This window comes from Mus caroli, chromosome 10 (genome assembly GCF_900094665.2).
Source record: "Mus caroli chromosome 10, CAROLI_EIJ_v1.1, whole genome shotgun sequence".
In the NCBI taxonomy this organism is placed as follows: Eukaryota; Metazoa; Chordata; class Mammalia; order Rodentia; family Muridae; genus Mus; species Mus caroli.
This window is the reverse complement of record NC_034579.1, coordinates 62,216,466-62,233,181: the sequence shown is the minus strand read 5'-3', so window position 1 is coordinate 62,233,181 and position 16,716 is coordinate 62,216,466. Positions and strand designations below refer to the sequence as shown.

The 16,716-nt window shown below is 45.1% G+C and overlaps 1 protein-coding gene and 1 long non-coding RNA gene across 2 annotated transcripts in view; one reads left to right on the top strand and one right to left on the bottom strand.

Annotated features, from left to right (window-relative positions):
• Rtkn2 (rhotekin 2) overlaps nt 1-16,716 on the bottom strand; it is a 70,758-nt gene that overhangs the window by 17,785 nt on the left and 36,257 nt on the right. Inside the window, exons 7-9 of the mRNA XM_021174955.2 lie at nt 13,545-13,639; nt 5,520-5,626; nt 4,485-4,616 (exon numbers count right to left, since the gene is read on the bottom strand). Coding sequence (XP_021030614.1) covers nt 4,485-4,616; nt 5,520-5,626; nt 13,545-13,639 — 334 coding nt within the window. The remainder of the gene's footprint in view (nt 1-4,484; nt 4,617-5,519; nt 5,627-13,544; nt 13,640-16,716) is intronic.
• On the top strand, nt 4,725-5,548 carry LOC110303750. The gene is made up of 3 exons (XR_002378954.2): nt 4,725-4,843; nt 5,027-5,051; nt 5,445-5,548. It is a non-coding gene; the product is annotated as an uncharacterized LOC110303750 (long non-coding RNA).

The following is a 16,716-nucleotide window of genomic DNA, read 5'->3' as shown; positions in this document are numbered from 1 at the left end:
TCTCTAGCTGCATATGTATCGAAAGATGGCCTAGTCGGCCATCAATGGAAAGAGAGGCCCATTGGACTTGCAAACTTTATATGCCCCAATATAGGGGATTGCCAGGGCCAAAAGAATGGGAATGGGTGGGTAGGGAAGTGGGGGGCCCTAGGGGGGACTTTTGGGATAGCATTGGAAATGTAATTGAGGAAAATATGTAATAAAAATATTAAAAATCAAAAAAAAAAGAAAACAAAACAAAAACAAAACAAACAAACAAAAAAAAAACCCGACACCATCGCTGACCCAGGTCTGGGGACGGAGCATGGGCACATCCACAGGACACAGAGAGGGGATGTCTGAACTGTGTATAGCGCGGTCATTGATTAAACCAAGCATCAGGCATGGCCAATATCAGTTTGAAATAGTTACCTTCAATTTCTACCGATAGCATCCATTGATTGTAAACGCCTCGTGAAAGGCACTACTAAATAACAGTTGTTGAGGCTATATTTAATCAAGGACAACTGTGTAGCTGACAGGCTTCCGATATCAAAATGATTACCATGAATGGGAAAACATGCCATGAGATCTGTGGTTACTGGGCTTTCTAAGTGCGTTTGATAAATATAATAGTTAAAAGCATGTTCGAGACAATTCAATAAAACCTATCACACTGAGTAGAGTTATTGATTGATTCAGCACAGATCTATTATAGAAATAACTGATGTCTAGTATGTAAATCAAAACAGACTGCTGATCTCGAAGACTCTAGCTTTTTCCCACCCTACCAGCCACAGATATAGCTTTGGCTAATAAAGCGCTTTCTGCAGTACACAGAGACTGTCCTTAAGTACCCGCCATTGAGTGTCTTGCCCAAACAACATTCAGGGTGAAGTTTTGTGAAGTTGAAGCAATCGCTTTGAAGTAAATCACCCTTTCAGATTTGGATTGAAAGTACGTGGGGAATAGCTTTTACGTTTTACTTCCCTTAATGTGACCATTTCCACAGATGGCTCCCTATGAAAATTAATGAACCGACTTGGCCTTACAGGAAATGTCATTTAGTGGGACAAGAATTACAGTCTGAGAGCAGAACCCCCACCCCCTGCAATCCAAGCTGAGAACTGTATCGGACATGTCACAGCTGAGCGGTTACCAAACTTAGCTGCTCACATGGTCTTTATGGTGGCCTTAAACACAAATACTATTGGAACATCACAAGAAAAGGCCATCAAGAAAATCTACCCCAGCACTTGGGAGGCAGAGGCAGGAAGATTTCTGAGTTCGAGGCCAGCCTGGTCTATGGAGTGAGTTCCAGGACAGCCAGGGCTACACAGAGAAACCCTATCTCAACCCCCCCCCCAAACAAACAAACAAAAAACAACAAACGAAAATCTACCATGTATTTTAAAGTCAAAAAATTAGGCAGATACAAAAATGTACGAGTTTATTACACGGTAAGAGGGAATGGGAAGGGGTTGGGGAAACGGCCAGTCCATGGGAACCACAGCGCAGTCCCCGGGCCAGCAGGGCACTAGCCAGCACCTTGCTTGGGGTAGGGAAGCTAATCGGGAGAGTCCTGCATTAAAAACTCAAGCCAAGCAGCCATTTTGGACAGCGAAGGGGTAATTTAAAGATCGACTATATGTATGTTGGGCCACACTGTTACATTTCTCAGCTGTTACAAACACAGGCGTGAAATAGCTGTTTCACAAATTGTGTTCCTCAGGGAGGTGTATCAGCCTTGGGTTCAAACACATCAGCAAAGAAATGAGACCAGGGAATAGACAGAAAAACACCACGGGTTTGTCAAATCAAAGGGGTTGGCCACGAGGCCGACCACTGTGTTTTTTCCGACTTTTCTGCACATCTGACTCACTTTCGGAACTGAGAAAAACTGGAATAAGCAATGACATAACCATCGTGTTTAGGGAGTGACAATACTCCTGGGACGGTGTGGCAGATTTGAATACCTAGATTGATGGAGGTTACTGTGAGCAGAAAGTTGTTAGGCCCATGGGAGGGCTAGGGGGAGGGCTCAGCAGAGAGGGAGGGGAGGGCTCAGCAGAGGGCGGGGGCTCAGCAGAGAGAGGGGAGGGCTCAGCAGAGGGCGGGGGCTCAGCAGAGAGAGGGGAGGGCTCAGCAGAAAGGGAGGGGAGGGCTCAGCAGAGGGGGGAGGGCTCAGCAGAGAGAGGGGAGGGCTCAGAAGAGGAAGGGGAGGCTCAGCAGAGAGGGAGGGGAGGGCTCAGCAGAGGGAGGGGAGGGCTCCAAAGGAGAGCACCTCTAGAGAACCAAGTCCCAGTGTGAACATACTCAAGTGGCCAATGTCTAGTATTTAAATCGCAACAAGATTGCGGATCTCAAAGACTCAACCTTCCTTCCTACCACTTTGGCTAATAAAGCACTTTCAAGCGGGTAGAGGTCAAATGTCATTCATGGGTGTTTCCTCCAGCTCTCCAGGCCAGACCTACACAATTTCCCTGAGAACATCCAGGCATCTACACTTCCCCCTCAGACACGACCTGAACTTAAAAAAGCATGTCAGGGTCACCAAAGGAAAACAAAGGCAGGCTGGGCCACGATTCGGTAATGGGAGCAAAGGACTTGGGTGCCTAGGGGTCTTGGAGCAAAGCAATCAATCAATGAACGTTGGCTGTGTTAGGGACGCAGGGGCAATCCCTCTCTCTGCAGTCACACTGCTTCAGCAACAGACTTCCTGTAGGTGATAATGTTACAGTTATATACAAAGCATCCTTCCTGGTAGTAGCAAGGTGCTGTTTGCAACTGATTTTCAAGTGACCCAGAAAGAGAAATAACCAGGAGAGAGAAGGCCATTAACAACAGTAGAAGGCTGGAAGGGCAGACTCGGGGAAGTCCTGTCTGTTCAAGAGCATGGCTGGCTGGCTTTCTATTGCAACCTTGTTTTACGTTTGAATTCTTCAAAGTAGTAAGAGACTAAAGAGAGTGCGTGAACAAAACAAAATACAAAGCTGGCAAACGATGAGATTGTTCACTAATAAAATTACATACTCCATAAACCCATTTTTCTAAACCAAGATAAGTTCATTATATTTTAATATGGAGGCATTATTTATTTATGTGTTTAAAGAATAACTCTTTAAATTTTTTTTAATTAAAGCTTTATCATGAAGAACTTGCAAATAAAAACATGAAGTTAAGTGGACTTTATGAGATTAAAAAGTCTTACTACACAACTTCCTTTGGGTAAAGAGCAAAAAAAAAATTTTTTTTTCTAAAAACTAGATAGATAAAAATATATTGCTGGAAAAGAACTAAAGAACTAAATTCAAGTCCAGACAGATCAGAAAAAAACCCATGGTTCCCAATGTATTCTGGAGTACGACTTTTACGTAAAATCACACGTGACTTTACGTCACTCTTTAGAGTAGAAGGTAGAAAGCACACAGCTAAAAGATGCTACGGTTCCTATCCAATCACCCGGTCCAGATAGGCCTCTTTACTGGAAAGAGTTAAAAAAAACAAAACAAAACAAAAAAAAAACAAATAGGCTTTGGCTCCAGAGACATTATTGAAAGTATTCTAGGGAAGGGTTCTGTCAGCGGAGGGCCGTAACAAAAGAGGCGAAGTCAAGATTGTCGTGAAAGAAACTCAGTCCTATGCTGACACACTTACTTCCCTACAGAATTTTACGTGAAAAGCTTGTAACTAGACAGCGATGTTGCTTTCTTGTGTCAAACCCGGATAAAGAACCTTGGCAGACACTCGGGTGGGATGGTCTAAGTGCAATCTGCATCCTCACATGTTCTAAGGCTTTCCTTTGCTGGCAGAGGTATGGCCAACTGCCCCTTCATTCCACAAGAAACGAGAAGGTCTTTTAATGAACTCGTTTGAGTATTAACAAGGAAGAACATCGCCATAGCCTGGGCTGACGATTTATGTTTATAGCATCCCTTAAACTCATGAAATGATATAAGTTAAAAAAAAAAAAACTTTTTAAATTTTAAAAAAGCCTTTTATTCATTTGTCTCTGTGAGTGTGTATGTTATGTGTACGCATGTGCTCTCAGAAGCCAGAAGAGGGTATGGGATCCCCTAGAGTGGGAGTTAAATCACTTTAGTGGCATGATGTGGGCACTGGGGACTGAATTCAGGTCCCCTGCAAGGGCAGGAAACCATCTTAAGCAATGCGCCAAGTCTCCAGCTCCCACAGATATCTCATCAAGGTGGGGTCATACATACTCTGGGCTTTAAGACCTGTCTGTTAGCATCCACTTCCATTATGATGTGTTCTTAGGGACTAGAGAGTGACTGGTCCCATCAGTAGCCTCTCCGTGCAAAGAAAGATAACATTCCGTTAATAACCCGTCTCCACAGCCCGTGGCTCCTTTTCTTCATGACGTCAAGGATGTCAAGAATAAACGCGACCATAAACTTCAGGAGCCACGATATCCTCACGAATACAGCATCTCAAAGGGCTGGGGCTACGGCTCAGTGCTCGCCCTGGAACTGCGAGCTGCTCACCTTGTCAACAGGAACCACCAGAGCTGGTTCCACTTTAGCTTCGATTTCTTCGGGGCCATAAAAACAGCGGAGTTTACCCCCTCTCAGAGCACAGTACAGCCTTCTCCAGCCAACCAGACCTTTTCCTGTTTGCTGGAAGAAAAAAAAAAAAAAAAAGGCCAAACAACTATCAATCAATTTCCATCACAACCCCCTAAACTTTAACCCCAACTCAGTATTTACATAATCAGTGAAGGTTTTAGAACTTTAAAAACGGCATGGAATTAGCTATGCATCGGCTGTACAGTTAAGTCTGAGCACCTCAAACCCAAGAGCGGAGGAGACGCCTGGAGTTCTCAGAAGCATTAAGCAAAATGAAGGTAATTATTACCATACAATTTTACACACAGAAAATCATAAATCAACACAGATTTGGGAAAGCTAGTCTATTAGAATCTAGTGCTTAGAATTCTGCGGCAATTCATCAAAAGACTCAGAGAAATTATAAAAATAACTCTCTCCACACTGAAAATAATTTCCCTTCTTTTTTTTTCCCCCCCCAGAATACTAGAAGATGTTGACTACCTGGTAAGAATGCAGATTTTTCTTTCCTTCTAATGGAATCTTTTAGCAAAAAAAAAAAAAAAAAAAAAAAGCGCTATTGATTCATTGAAGCCCACAATTAATTATTTACTGAATAGAAATAACTATGGCCATGAATAAATCAGGAGGAGGTGGCCCAGAGGCAGCTTTGGAAGCCCAGAGGCTCAAACTGTGCCAAATGCTGTCTGCCAGAAGAGTATGTGAAAGGTGCTGCATAGCCAGGGTCAGCTTCCATAAGAGAATCACTGCCACCATCCTGTGCCTGTGTTTGTGGGATGGGGAGCCAGAGAGAACTGGAGAGACTGCCCCACAGTTATCCAGCCTCCATCCTTTCACGGCTCACATCTGACAATATTGAAAAAAAACTAACACTTTCAGAAAGGCCCCTCGAGCAAACGCCTGCATAGAGTCCGACTGGTACCCCACAGCCGAGGGACATGAGACGTGTTCTACCTGTTCATTAAGGAATCCTGCAAATGCATCTGCAGCCATGCAAGCTGGCTGGGCCACCAGCCGGCAGCACACGTTGCCATACAAGGGAAGCCAAAAGGAACACTCCTCTGTGTAAAGAAGAAAGGGAGGAAAGAGGCAAGTTATGAATTTACATTTAAGGTTGTTACACAGTCCAGAATTTTTCCTTTTCTTTAATTTTGTTTGCTTTATTGTTAACATATTTTAACATTCATCTGACATATAGGTTCACCTACCTGAATGCTAATGGCGTACCCAAGTATGTGAAAGAGGTCAGGACCGGTCCGGAACAACACCGTGGTCAACTGAAAGAGCAGCGGCCTCTAGTCTCTTGACTTCAGAAGCAATTATTCAAGGGGGCTGTTCAGAGTTTCACACAAAGTAGTCTACTGCACTGATTGGTGGTGACCAGATTTCCCCTCTTGCTCCAGTTTTCATTAGAATAATTAGTAAGGTGAGCCTCTAAGTGGAACATTATTTTACCCATGTTGAGATACTTAAACACCTTCGCCCTACTCCTTCCCCTCCTCCAGTTGAACAAGTACTCATGAGCCACGAGGGGCAGCCTTGAGGGTGAGCCCTGAGAGGGGAGGGGAGGAACTGTGAGGGCTTTCTGGGTGATGACATCAAGCAAGGAACAGGAGGAGGGGAGGGAGGAGAGAGAGTGGGGAGAGGTGAGAGAGGAGGAGGGAGAGTGGGAAGAAGAGGAAGGGACGAGGAGGAAGAGGGAGAGTAGGGAAAGGAGGAAGGAGAGGAGGAGGAAGAGTGCACAGAGGAGGAGGGAGAGGAGAAAGAGGCAGGACAGGAGGAGGGAGAGGGGAAGAGGCAGGAGAGGAGGAGGGAGAATGGGGAGAGTCGGAGAGAGAGGAAGCCATCAGTGTAAGGCATCAGAGCTTTAGTGAGCCGGCCAAGGGGTGTTCACACCAAGGCAGAGCTTACACAGCAGCTGTACAGCCTAGAAAGACTAGACTGAGCAGGGTGTACAGGCCTGGAGTGACGGGTAGCCTAGTGTGAGGAGTCCCAACCAAGCAGGAAAAAAAAAAAAAAAAAAAGAGTGACCATGTTGGTTGGGCGGCCCCAGCCCCCTGTGAACAATGAGAAGACACCATGATGTGGTGATTCACCAGTGCACTAAGCAAAAGGAGCAGTAGAACCCAGGGTTCACCCTTCCCCCGCCCCCAATCAGGGATGGAGCACAATGGGCTGGAATATCTTGGTATTCCAGGGAGGCAAGGCAGTACTCCAAGAGGAGCCGTGGAAGGGCTCACGCCTCTTGAATGTCTCCCTGCTACCACCTCTACAACATACACAACTTTAGAGTGAACAAGGACACTGGCACGTTGTGGCGCTCCTCTGACCAACAGGAGAGACACAGGCCTCCTATGGTAAGGCCAATAGGGAACGCTTGCTTACGCGACTTAGACTCACTGGCTCCAACCACAGAATGCATATGCATAGCCAGGGAGTCAGAAGACAACCTTAACAGTCAGAAACTCAGCAACGGCCACCAATAGGCAGAGAGCATGGCCCTGGAGATATACTCAGGTCACACAACAAGGCAGCATCCGGCAAGCACAAGGGAGGGCTTTCTCCCAAATAACCAGCACGTCTCTCTAAAGATGCTGTACTGGCTGGTTTTGTGTGTCAACTTGACACAGGCTGGAGTTATCACAGAGAAAAGAGCCTCCCTTGAGGAAATGCCTCCATGAGATCCAGCTGTAAGGCATTTTCTCAATTAGTGATCAAGGTGGGAGGGCCCTTGTGGGTGGTGCCATCCCTGGGCTGGTAGTCTTGGGTTCTATAAGAGAGCAAGCTGAGCAAACCAGGGGAAACAAGCCAGTAAAGAACATCCCTCCATGGCCTCTGCATCAGCTCCTGCTTCCTGACCTGCTTGAGTTCCTGTCCTGACTTCCTTTGGTGATGAACAGCCACGTGGAAAGTGTAAGCCAAATAAACCCTTTCCTCCCCAACTTGCTTCTTGGTCCTGATGTTTTGTGTGGGAATAGAAACCCTGACTAAGACAGATGCTAAGTTTGTGAGAGTCAAGAGGAGACTTGGGAATTGATGCAGGGGTGCTACGTCCTTTCAGTGGAGCAGGGCAGGAAGCAAGGGGTCTACATTAGAAAGAGCCTTGCTTGCAGAGGCAGGCGGTGGTGGTCAACGGTACTTAGCAGATGCTAAGGTTCCTGGGGTCTGTGAGACATGCTGAAAGCAGCTTGGTATCATGTGTGGGGGAGGGAAGACCTTGGCAATAAACTTGTAAGTTTTCTGTTTTAAGTTGGACATTATTTTGAAAAGTCCTCTCGCCGGGCGTGGTGGCGTACGCCTTTAATCCCAGCACTCGGGAGGCAGAGGCAGGCGGATTTCTGAGTTCGAGGCCAGCCTGATCTACAAAGTGAGTTCCAGGACAGCCAGGGCTATACAGAGAAACCCTGTCTCGAAAACCAAAAAAAAGAAAAGAAAAGTTCTCTCGACCAAATCAAACCAAAGCAGGGCCCAGAGTGAGCAGGGCTGGAGCAAGACAGGGGGTGGGGGGGACACAACAAACAAACAAACAAATGAACCACCCAACATGTTGGCATCTCTCTAAGGCAGCACAGCAGTAGGAATAAATCCCTCCTACCCATGTAGAAGAAAAGCGCCAGAAAATGTAACCTGTGTACAGGATGTACACAAATATCCAGTATGTGCCCTTGAAAGACCCACAACGTGAGGACTCCCTCACGTTCTGACTCAGGAGAGGCGACACCCCAAAATCACCCACAAGAAACGGTCTTGCTTCAACTTGCAAGAGGATTTTTATTCGAGAGCGTTCTCGGGCCCATGGTCATACACCACGCAGGGGTAGAGGACCATGGTGCCCCGAGTAGCTGAGTAAGGGGGTATTTAAAGGAAGAAACCACAATTCATGGAGGTGGGGAGGGTGTTGTTGGAAAATACCAAAAATACCAGTTAAGAGTCACAAGGAAGTATAAAGTCACAAGTGTCAGGTTATCTCTCAAGACAGTTTCTAAGAGCCCCTAACAATCTAAGAGCCCCTAAAGATAGCACATTTGCATTGCAGGTTCCAGTAATGGTCAGGGTGCCATTCTTTGAATTGAACCCAGGAAGCGGGTAGGTGGAGGAATGTCGCTATCTGTTTTATGACCAGTACCTGGAGCACTAAGCCACAAAGGCTACACTCCCAAGCCTGGGCCCAAAAGCCTCGAATTTTGTTTTTACTTTGCTATACTTTTTTAATACTTCTTCACCCTCATCTCAGGTTGTCCCACGTAAAAAAGATTTCTTTGAATGTTCACTGCATCCTGATATCTAGCTGTTGGCTGGAATTATTATTTACTTAAAACTTTAGAGACTTTGAAAAAAAAATACTGGTTTTGGGTAAAAATACAGTTCCGTTGTGATCTAGTTTGCTTTCTGTTGCTGTGATGAATATGGTGACCAAAAGTGATTCAGGGAGAAGAGGTTCCGTTCCGCTTATACTTCCAGATAATAGTCCATCAATGAGGGAAGGCAGGGGAGGGAACTCAAGGCAGGAACCTGGAGGAATGCTAATTACCAGCTTGCTCTCTGGCTTCTGCTCAGCTAGGCTCACTATACAGCCCAGACCCACCTGCCTAGGGATGGGACCACCCACAGTGGGCCAGGCCTTCCTCTATCAATTAGCCAGCAAGAAAATGCTCCACAGACATGCCCACATGGAGCTGGATGGAGGAAATTCTTCAAACGGATTCTTCCTAGGTGTGTCAAGATATCAGACACTAACCAGGATACTGAGCATAAACTAAAATATACAGTAGTATATAAATAACCAAAGCTTAGTTATCAGTCAAGGAGGGAGCTGGTCTAAATAAAGAGACAAAGCTAAAACTACAGATCTTTAACAACTTCCCCATGCATCAGCCTATTATGGCCTACCACAATAGCATTCCTCTGGGACTAACGGAATGTGGTTTTTATTCAGGGCTCAGTAAAGGGGACCTGGTAGGATCCATGCATCTACACAAAGCACTCAGTGATGTCCAGGCACAGACACAAAGCAGTAAGTGGGAGTTATCTTTCCTACAACAAGCACTAAACAAAACAGAATCTCTCCACAGCCTAGCGTCTGAGCGACACATAAATTCCTTTTATATAGGAATCTCAAATTTATGAATGGCTTATGTTGTAAATATCTGTGAGTTGCTTTTTTTTTAAACTTAGAATGTAATTCCCTATGACGCAGAATCATCAATGATTTGTAGGCAAGTCCATAAAGTTTGTGCAATCAATAATGTATTTGAACCTAACACCCCACATCTAGTAATGTGCGTCTCATAAACTGAGCTCAGATTCCAGGTACGGAAAGGAAAAGTCCTCCTTCCTGCAGCATCCCTGAATGGAGATGTTAGGTCCCTTCCTGCATCACCCTTGAGAAGAGGATGCAGATATAGAATCCCTTCCTGTCATAGTCTTGAGGGCAGATGTAGCAGCATCCCATCCTAGCATCCTTGAAAGACACTGGGTCCCGAGCTCCACAAAGCAGTTGTCATATACTCTGCCTCCACCTGCCACCTCTTACCTGGGCTTTCTTACAGTCTCAGACTACTGAGGAATAAAACAACCACAGCTTCTCTGTGCTTCCCTCAAGAAAGAGGACCTCTAGGAGACTCAATTAACCTGAGTATCAATCTCTACACTTATAAAACACCACCTGCCTTAGGTTCCTATGTCCACAGTCCACGTATGGTATCGTCCATGCGCCTGGCACCTGCCAGCTCCCTCTCTGCTCACATCCCCAGGGCAGTCTCACTGCCCCAGTCACTCTGTCCATGTCTCATGGCCACTCTCAACCCTGTACCCAACACATCTCAAAGTACTTAATCATTCCTTCTGAACCAAGGGGACAAGATGGACAGACATGAAAGTACCAAGCATATTCCATAAAAATGCCTTTCAAAAGTGAAGTCAAAAGTCCCAGGACACCCCCCGCCCAAAGTTTTTCTAAAAGAAACTCTAAGGATTGTTTTGAGAAAAAAAAAGTGTGTGTGTGGGGGGGATCCCAAGTTCAAGATAATAGAAGTCAAGTCGTCCCCTATGAACAGTCAGAGCATGGGGTTAAGCTAGGTCAAGCTCAATGTACCTACCCTGTGACACTCAAAAACAAACAGAATTATGTTCTATAGCAAGAATGCACAGATTAGAGAAACACAGTCTATCCTTCTAAAGTTTTCATGCTGTCTTAGAAAAAGTGAAAACAATCTCTTATTGTTTATTTTGGCGATTACAATTTAAGAGTAGGGGCTGGTGAGATGGCTCAGTGGGTAAGACTGCTTCTTCTGAAGGTCCTGAGTTCAAATCCCAGCAACCACATGGTGGCTCACAACCATCTGTAATGGGATCTGATGCCCTCATCTGGTGTGTCTGAAGACAGCTACAGTGTACTTATGTATAATAATAAATCTTAAAAAAACAATTTATGAGTAATTTCTAAGATATTAAAACATTATGCATAATTTTACAAACAGAGGGAAAATCAAATGATAAAAGTAATCAGCCCTTGTTGGAAGAGACAGGCCTATGATATATATTATATGTGTGTGTATAATATATATGTAAATGTAACATATAATATGTAATATATAAATTAAAAAAATATATACTAAACTAACAATAAAAAACCACTATTTAAAAATTATGTGCACTAAATAACAGAGGCTGAAATCATACACAGTAAAACAGAACAACCACAAAAACTGGAACACAAAACTAGATCTGTTCACACTTCCTGCTGCAGAGACTATGCGAATCCACCATTATTTCTAACAAATAATTAACATGCTAGTGGGTAAGGCTGCTGGGCCTGTTTCGGGGATGAGCATTAAAACCAAGAGGAAAAGAAGTCCTGATGAGAAACAGATTGGGAGCAGACAATACCACAGGGGCCATATGATATAAGGCAGTGTGTGTGTGTGTGTGTGTGTGTGTGTGTGTGTGGTTTCACATTGATAAAGTTCACATTTGGACTAGGTCCACATAGACCTACGAAGATACTTTTTGGTACTGACTCAAGCCATAGGAAAGCAGAGCGAGAGCGAGAGCAAGAGGGAGAGAGAGAGAGAGAGAGAGAGCGAGAGCGAGAGAGAGAAAGAAAACCAACACTGAGTAGTAGTGCAGCAGGAATCACAAATGCTCGCCACTAAAGACAGTTTAATACACAGCTCATCCCCATCACAGTTCAAACCATGGCATGTGGGGAAGGCTGTACGGATGGCAGAGCCATGAGAGACCAACAGGGAAGCGAATGTCATGGAAGCTGGGACATGTACATCCAGAGTTCCGAGGGGACCTGGTATTGGTGAGTAGTAGCTAGAGATGCTCTTTAAATGGTCACAGGTTTTACAGCCCACCCACCACCCTCCCCCTGTTCTTAGTAAAATTTCTTATATGAAGTGGAAACTTAAGGGTTCTTTGGAGAGTCAGTTATGTCGGATGGTGTTTTGCTGGGGCAAACACGTGAAGGAAATGTTTTCCTGAAGTGGACACAGCTCTGTCTGCTGAAGCAAGCACGTGAAAAGACATGTGCTGAAGGATTCTTCACTGATGACACGCGTGCATTAGTCCGCCTTACATTGTCTAGTTGAGCTCCATTTGTTGTCTCTACAGAGAGAAACCACACCAAAAAGCTGCTGATGGTGTGCTGCGGCTTCTTGCCGCTTCCTTGGACTCAGGCCCATTGGCAGAGTGATGCCAGCTGAGACAGACTCACATAGAGTTTTGCTAAGACAGACTCGTGTACCGAGGCAAGACACATCAACGAGGCAAGATCAAGGGAGGGCACGTGATGTTTGGCAGGAGTATAAATAGGACTCAAAGGACCGTGAGAGGGGCTTGCTTATAGAGCTAGCTTTATGACGATTCTTCTCCCTCTGATGCCTTCGATGATCTTTCCTTTGTTGAGAGAGGCACAGCAAAGAACTTCTCCTCTCCCTGAGTCCCTGCTGGTTCTAGTCTCTCCCACTGCCGCATGCACGCCGGATTCGGCTGAGGCCTGGCTGTTCCTACTAAGTCCTGCCAGCACTGCCACTATCCTGACACTACTGAACTGGACTAGTGGTCGAGCCATAAAATGTTTGCGAATGGATCGAGCTACCACTGCTGATCTGTGAACTGAACTGCTCCAAAGACCCATTTCTAAACAGTTCCACTTCTCCACTTATATCCTAATAATGTTTCTTTCCCACTACCTCTGGTGGGTGGTGGGCTAGAAAGAAGGTTAAATGTTTAAGAACCATCATTAAAAATAGGGTTTGAGAAATTAAAGACCACGCTTATAAACAAAAAAGTCACCATGAAATCGTCCATCCCATAGCACTGAGACCTCTGAGCGTTAAGCATGAAGCAGTGGCCATCAGCCTGCACACATTCCATAGACTTTCCCCCTGGAAAACCAGCAGGTGTGTAAAACTCAGTCCCTACAGCTGAGCTCCTAGCCCAACACTGCTCTGTACTTTCCATCCCAGGTACAGCTGGCAAAGTGCTCACAAGCCTTCCTTGTCACCTAAGTTTCTTACACATTCCCATAGATTCCTTTTAGGGGGAACAAGAGAGAGAAACTATCATTATTATTCAGAAAGAAAGTGATTAAAATGAACATAACCCTACTTTCTTCATACCCTCTGCTTTCTACCAACAGATGATTATACCTTAATCATTAACTTTAAAACCAGATACATCTGACCACCCAGTTAGCAGAGACAAGAAACATCATCTCTGAGCCTCATATAAGGACCTGGAAGACTTCAGTTCTTTCTACTGTAAGTCAGATTTAGAAAGTGGAGGGGGGACCTTAATTTTTCTCCTGTAGGGAAGAGAGAAACACACTGGGAAAAAAACAGACTCCTCCATGTGTATATTTTTCAAGCCATTATCTCCTCCAGGGGAACATGCTAAAATTAGGAATTACCGTCACCACGTGTACATACATACCTAATAAAATACACAAGAAATAACGCACAGCGCACTCACCATCTCCGTGAACAGACAGGTTATGGGTCTTAAAGCAGTCTCCAGCATTTTCCAAGGTCAGGGTGGTATGAGCCAGCAAATGGTACTTTGCACCTCTGAGGACAAGAGAGAATGCATCTTTAAATATCCTTGCATGTAGTTATCTATGCGGCCAACTATTCAAATGTTCAACCAAATAAAAACGACAAACAACCTGATCTTAAAAAACAAACAAACAAACACCGTCAATGACCCGAACAACATTTCTCTAGAAACATTCAAAAGGCACAAAAAACGACATGTAACCAAGTGAGGGGAACATTTCCAGTGTAAATCGACCACAGAGCACCCTCTACTTAACATCTACTACTAGGAAAACTGGCCACTACCAAAACCAAAGCTGGGTTTGGTGTACAGAACATAAGGAATGCTAGCTGGGGTGTGGAGAATCGGGAACCTTGCGGTAACTGCCAGCCGGAGCCATGAGGCAGCCACTGCTTAGAACAGCGCAGTGGTTCCTCCAAAAACTAAAAAACAAAAGAGGAAAATCACAGGGTAATCCAGCAGTTCTACATGAATACACACCCCCAAGAACATAAAACAAGCATGGGAATAAGTGTGTGTGTGTGTGTGTGCGCGCGCGTGCACCATTGTGCTGTGTTTACAGAGGTGTTATTTTCAAGACCCAGAGAGCTGAAAAACTCAAGTGTGTATCAGGCATGAATGGATAAACGCCATTTACCTATTTACCTATCAACCTTTCAATTTACCAATCACTTACTATCTCTCCGTCCACCCATCCGGATACTGTAGTCCAACCCTTAGGAAGGAGGACGATGCCTTGGGAAGCCGAGTGGGGAGGGGAGAAGAGCGGTTAGAGCCAAATAGGTACAGAATTTCAGTTCAGGAAGGTGAGAAATTTCTGGAGATGGTTGGTGGGAATGGCCATCCAGGACAGCCAACGAAACTTATTCCCCTTTATACCACTGACCTGAGTTCTCAAAACCTGTCAAAATGGCCAATTTAAGTCACATACATTCTGCCATAATAAAAATTTTTTAAAGTTTAGCTATAGAAGACACACATGGTGGCACACCCCAGTGGTCTCGGCAAAGCGGAGGCAGAGCCAAAAGACTGTGATCCTGGGCTCCAAAGTGAGACCCTATCTCAGAGTTTCCCGGTTTCCAAGTCTATATATCACAGATGGCAGATTTATAGTCAGTACAAGCTATTAACCAATTTAGCAGCTTTATCACTTCATATTTTGGCAATAAAATCTCTAAGGCTTTTGTATTACAAATTATTCCAATGAAGGGTCTCTGTCCCTACATTTACACGGACCCTACACCGTGCTAAGTCTTCGGCTAGGCTATAAGCTTTAGCTGTAAAAAAGATTCAACATGATATTCTGGTGCAGGCAAGAGGGGAAACAGATACAAATATATAAAACACCAGCGATTTCTAGTGGTCATCCAACCTTTTCTATGAAAGAAACAGCATGGGTGAGAAGTGCCATGCTGAGAAAGTCAGAGAGGGTGTCCCTGAGGACTGGCACTTAAGCAGTTACAAAGAGATCTCAGGGCCAGCGAGATGGCTCAGCAAGTAAATGACTTGGCTCGCCATCATGGGGACCCAAGCCCAGATCCCCATCAGCCACATAAACTCTCAAGCGGTGCACATCTGTACTCTCAGCAACGGTGTCAGAGATGGGTGGATCCACGGGCCAGTCACGCTAACTGGATGGATGAGCTCCAGGTGGAGAGGCAAAATGACCAAGCGAGACACGCACAGTTGACCTTTGACTTTGATGGCCTGAGAAAACTCAGGGCTGCGTGAAGAACTCCACATCGGTTCCAGCCCCACCTCTCCCTGTGTCCCAGTCTGCCTAACTCATTGCTGTCCCTATTGGTACGACCAGGCGAGCTGCACCCAGACCCGTTCAGGCTTCTCCCGTGACCCTTTGACGTTTCTACTTCTGGCACACCGAGCTCTCGCTCTTCCTCCCCCCCACCCCGGCCGTTTTTGTTTTTTTGTTTGTTCCTTCTTCCTAGTCTCCCTTTAAAACACCTCAGCATCATCCTTGCCAGCCTCAGCTCCCTGTGCGGGAGTACACTGTTAGCATCTGTCTTTCCCACATTAACTCCTGTCTAGCTGTCTGACAAACGTCATCTCCTTCTGGTTACGGTCTTAAAGGTCTGGAGTTTCTGCCCACATTATAGGTGAGGGAGGCCATCGAGCCTTCTTCACTGTGGTGGTCCTGTTTTGTGTTTATATTAACAAAGCACTCTTGTGGAATTCTTAAGGCATCCTGGAGATGAAATATGTACCTTGGTAGTGAATGGTTAGAAAAATTGCATTTGGGGCTGGGCTCAGTGGTAAAGGGTTTGCCTAATATGTGTGAGGCCTTAAATTCAATTCCTAGAACAGGACAAAAGAATGAATTTCTGTTCATAAATAACAACTATATTTTCCATGCCAGTAACCTTACTTTTTTGTTTGTTTTGTTTTTCAAGACAGGGTTTCTCTGTGTAGCCCTGGCTGTTCTGGAACTCAACTTTGTAGACCAGGCTGGCCTCAAACTCAGAAATCCGCCTGCCTCTGACTCCCGAGTGCTGGGATTAAAGGCATGTGCCACCACTGCCTGGCACCAGTAACCTTAATTTATGAGTTTTCATGGTTTTATTATTTTCCTGAACAGTAGAATCTTAAACCATCCCGGAACATGTTAAAGGTACACGTGTGTACTCACAGACACAGACCAAATCTGGGGAAGAGACATGTCTGACAGGACGGTTTTTCACTGTGCCAGGTGGTATTTCATAAACTGACCTCCCACTAAATCTTTAATGAGATCTCTAGAATGAAAACATGCACACAGTTAGCAAGCACACAGGCATTCTTTCATGGAATCTCTATGATTTTAAAAAAAATGTGCACACGGCAAACACTCAGGGACACATACATGTTCTCTAAGATTAAAGGACGGACATTCCAGAAAATGTCCTCTGGTAAAGTTTCTCGTGTATGAGCATTCTGCCTGCAGGTATGCCCGTGTACCACATGTGTGTTTGGTGCCCTCAGAGGGCATCAGATCTCCAGGAGCTAGAGTTACAAATGGTTGTGGGCAGCCATGTGGGTGCTAGGCATGGAACCCAGGTCCTCTGGAAGGGTAGCCAGTGCTCAGAACCACTGA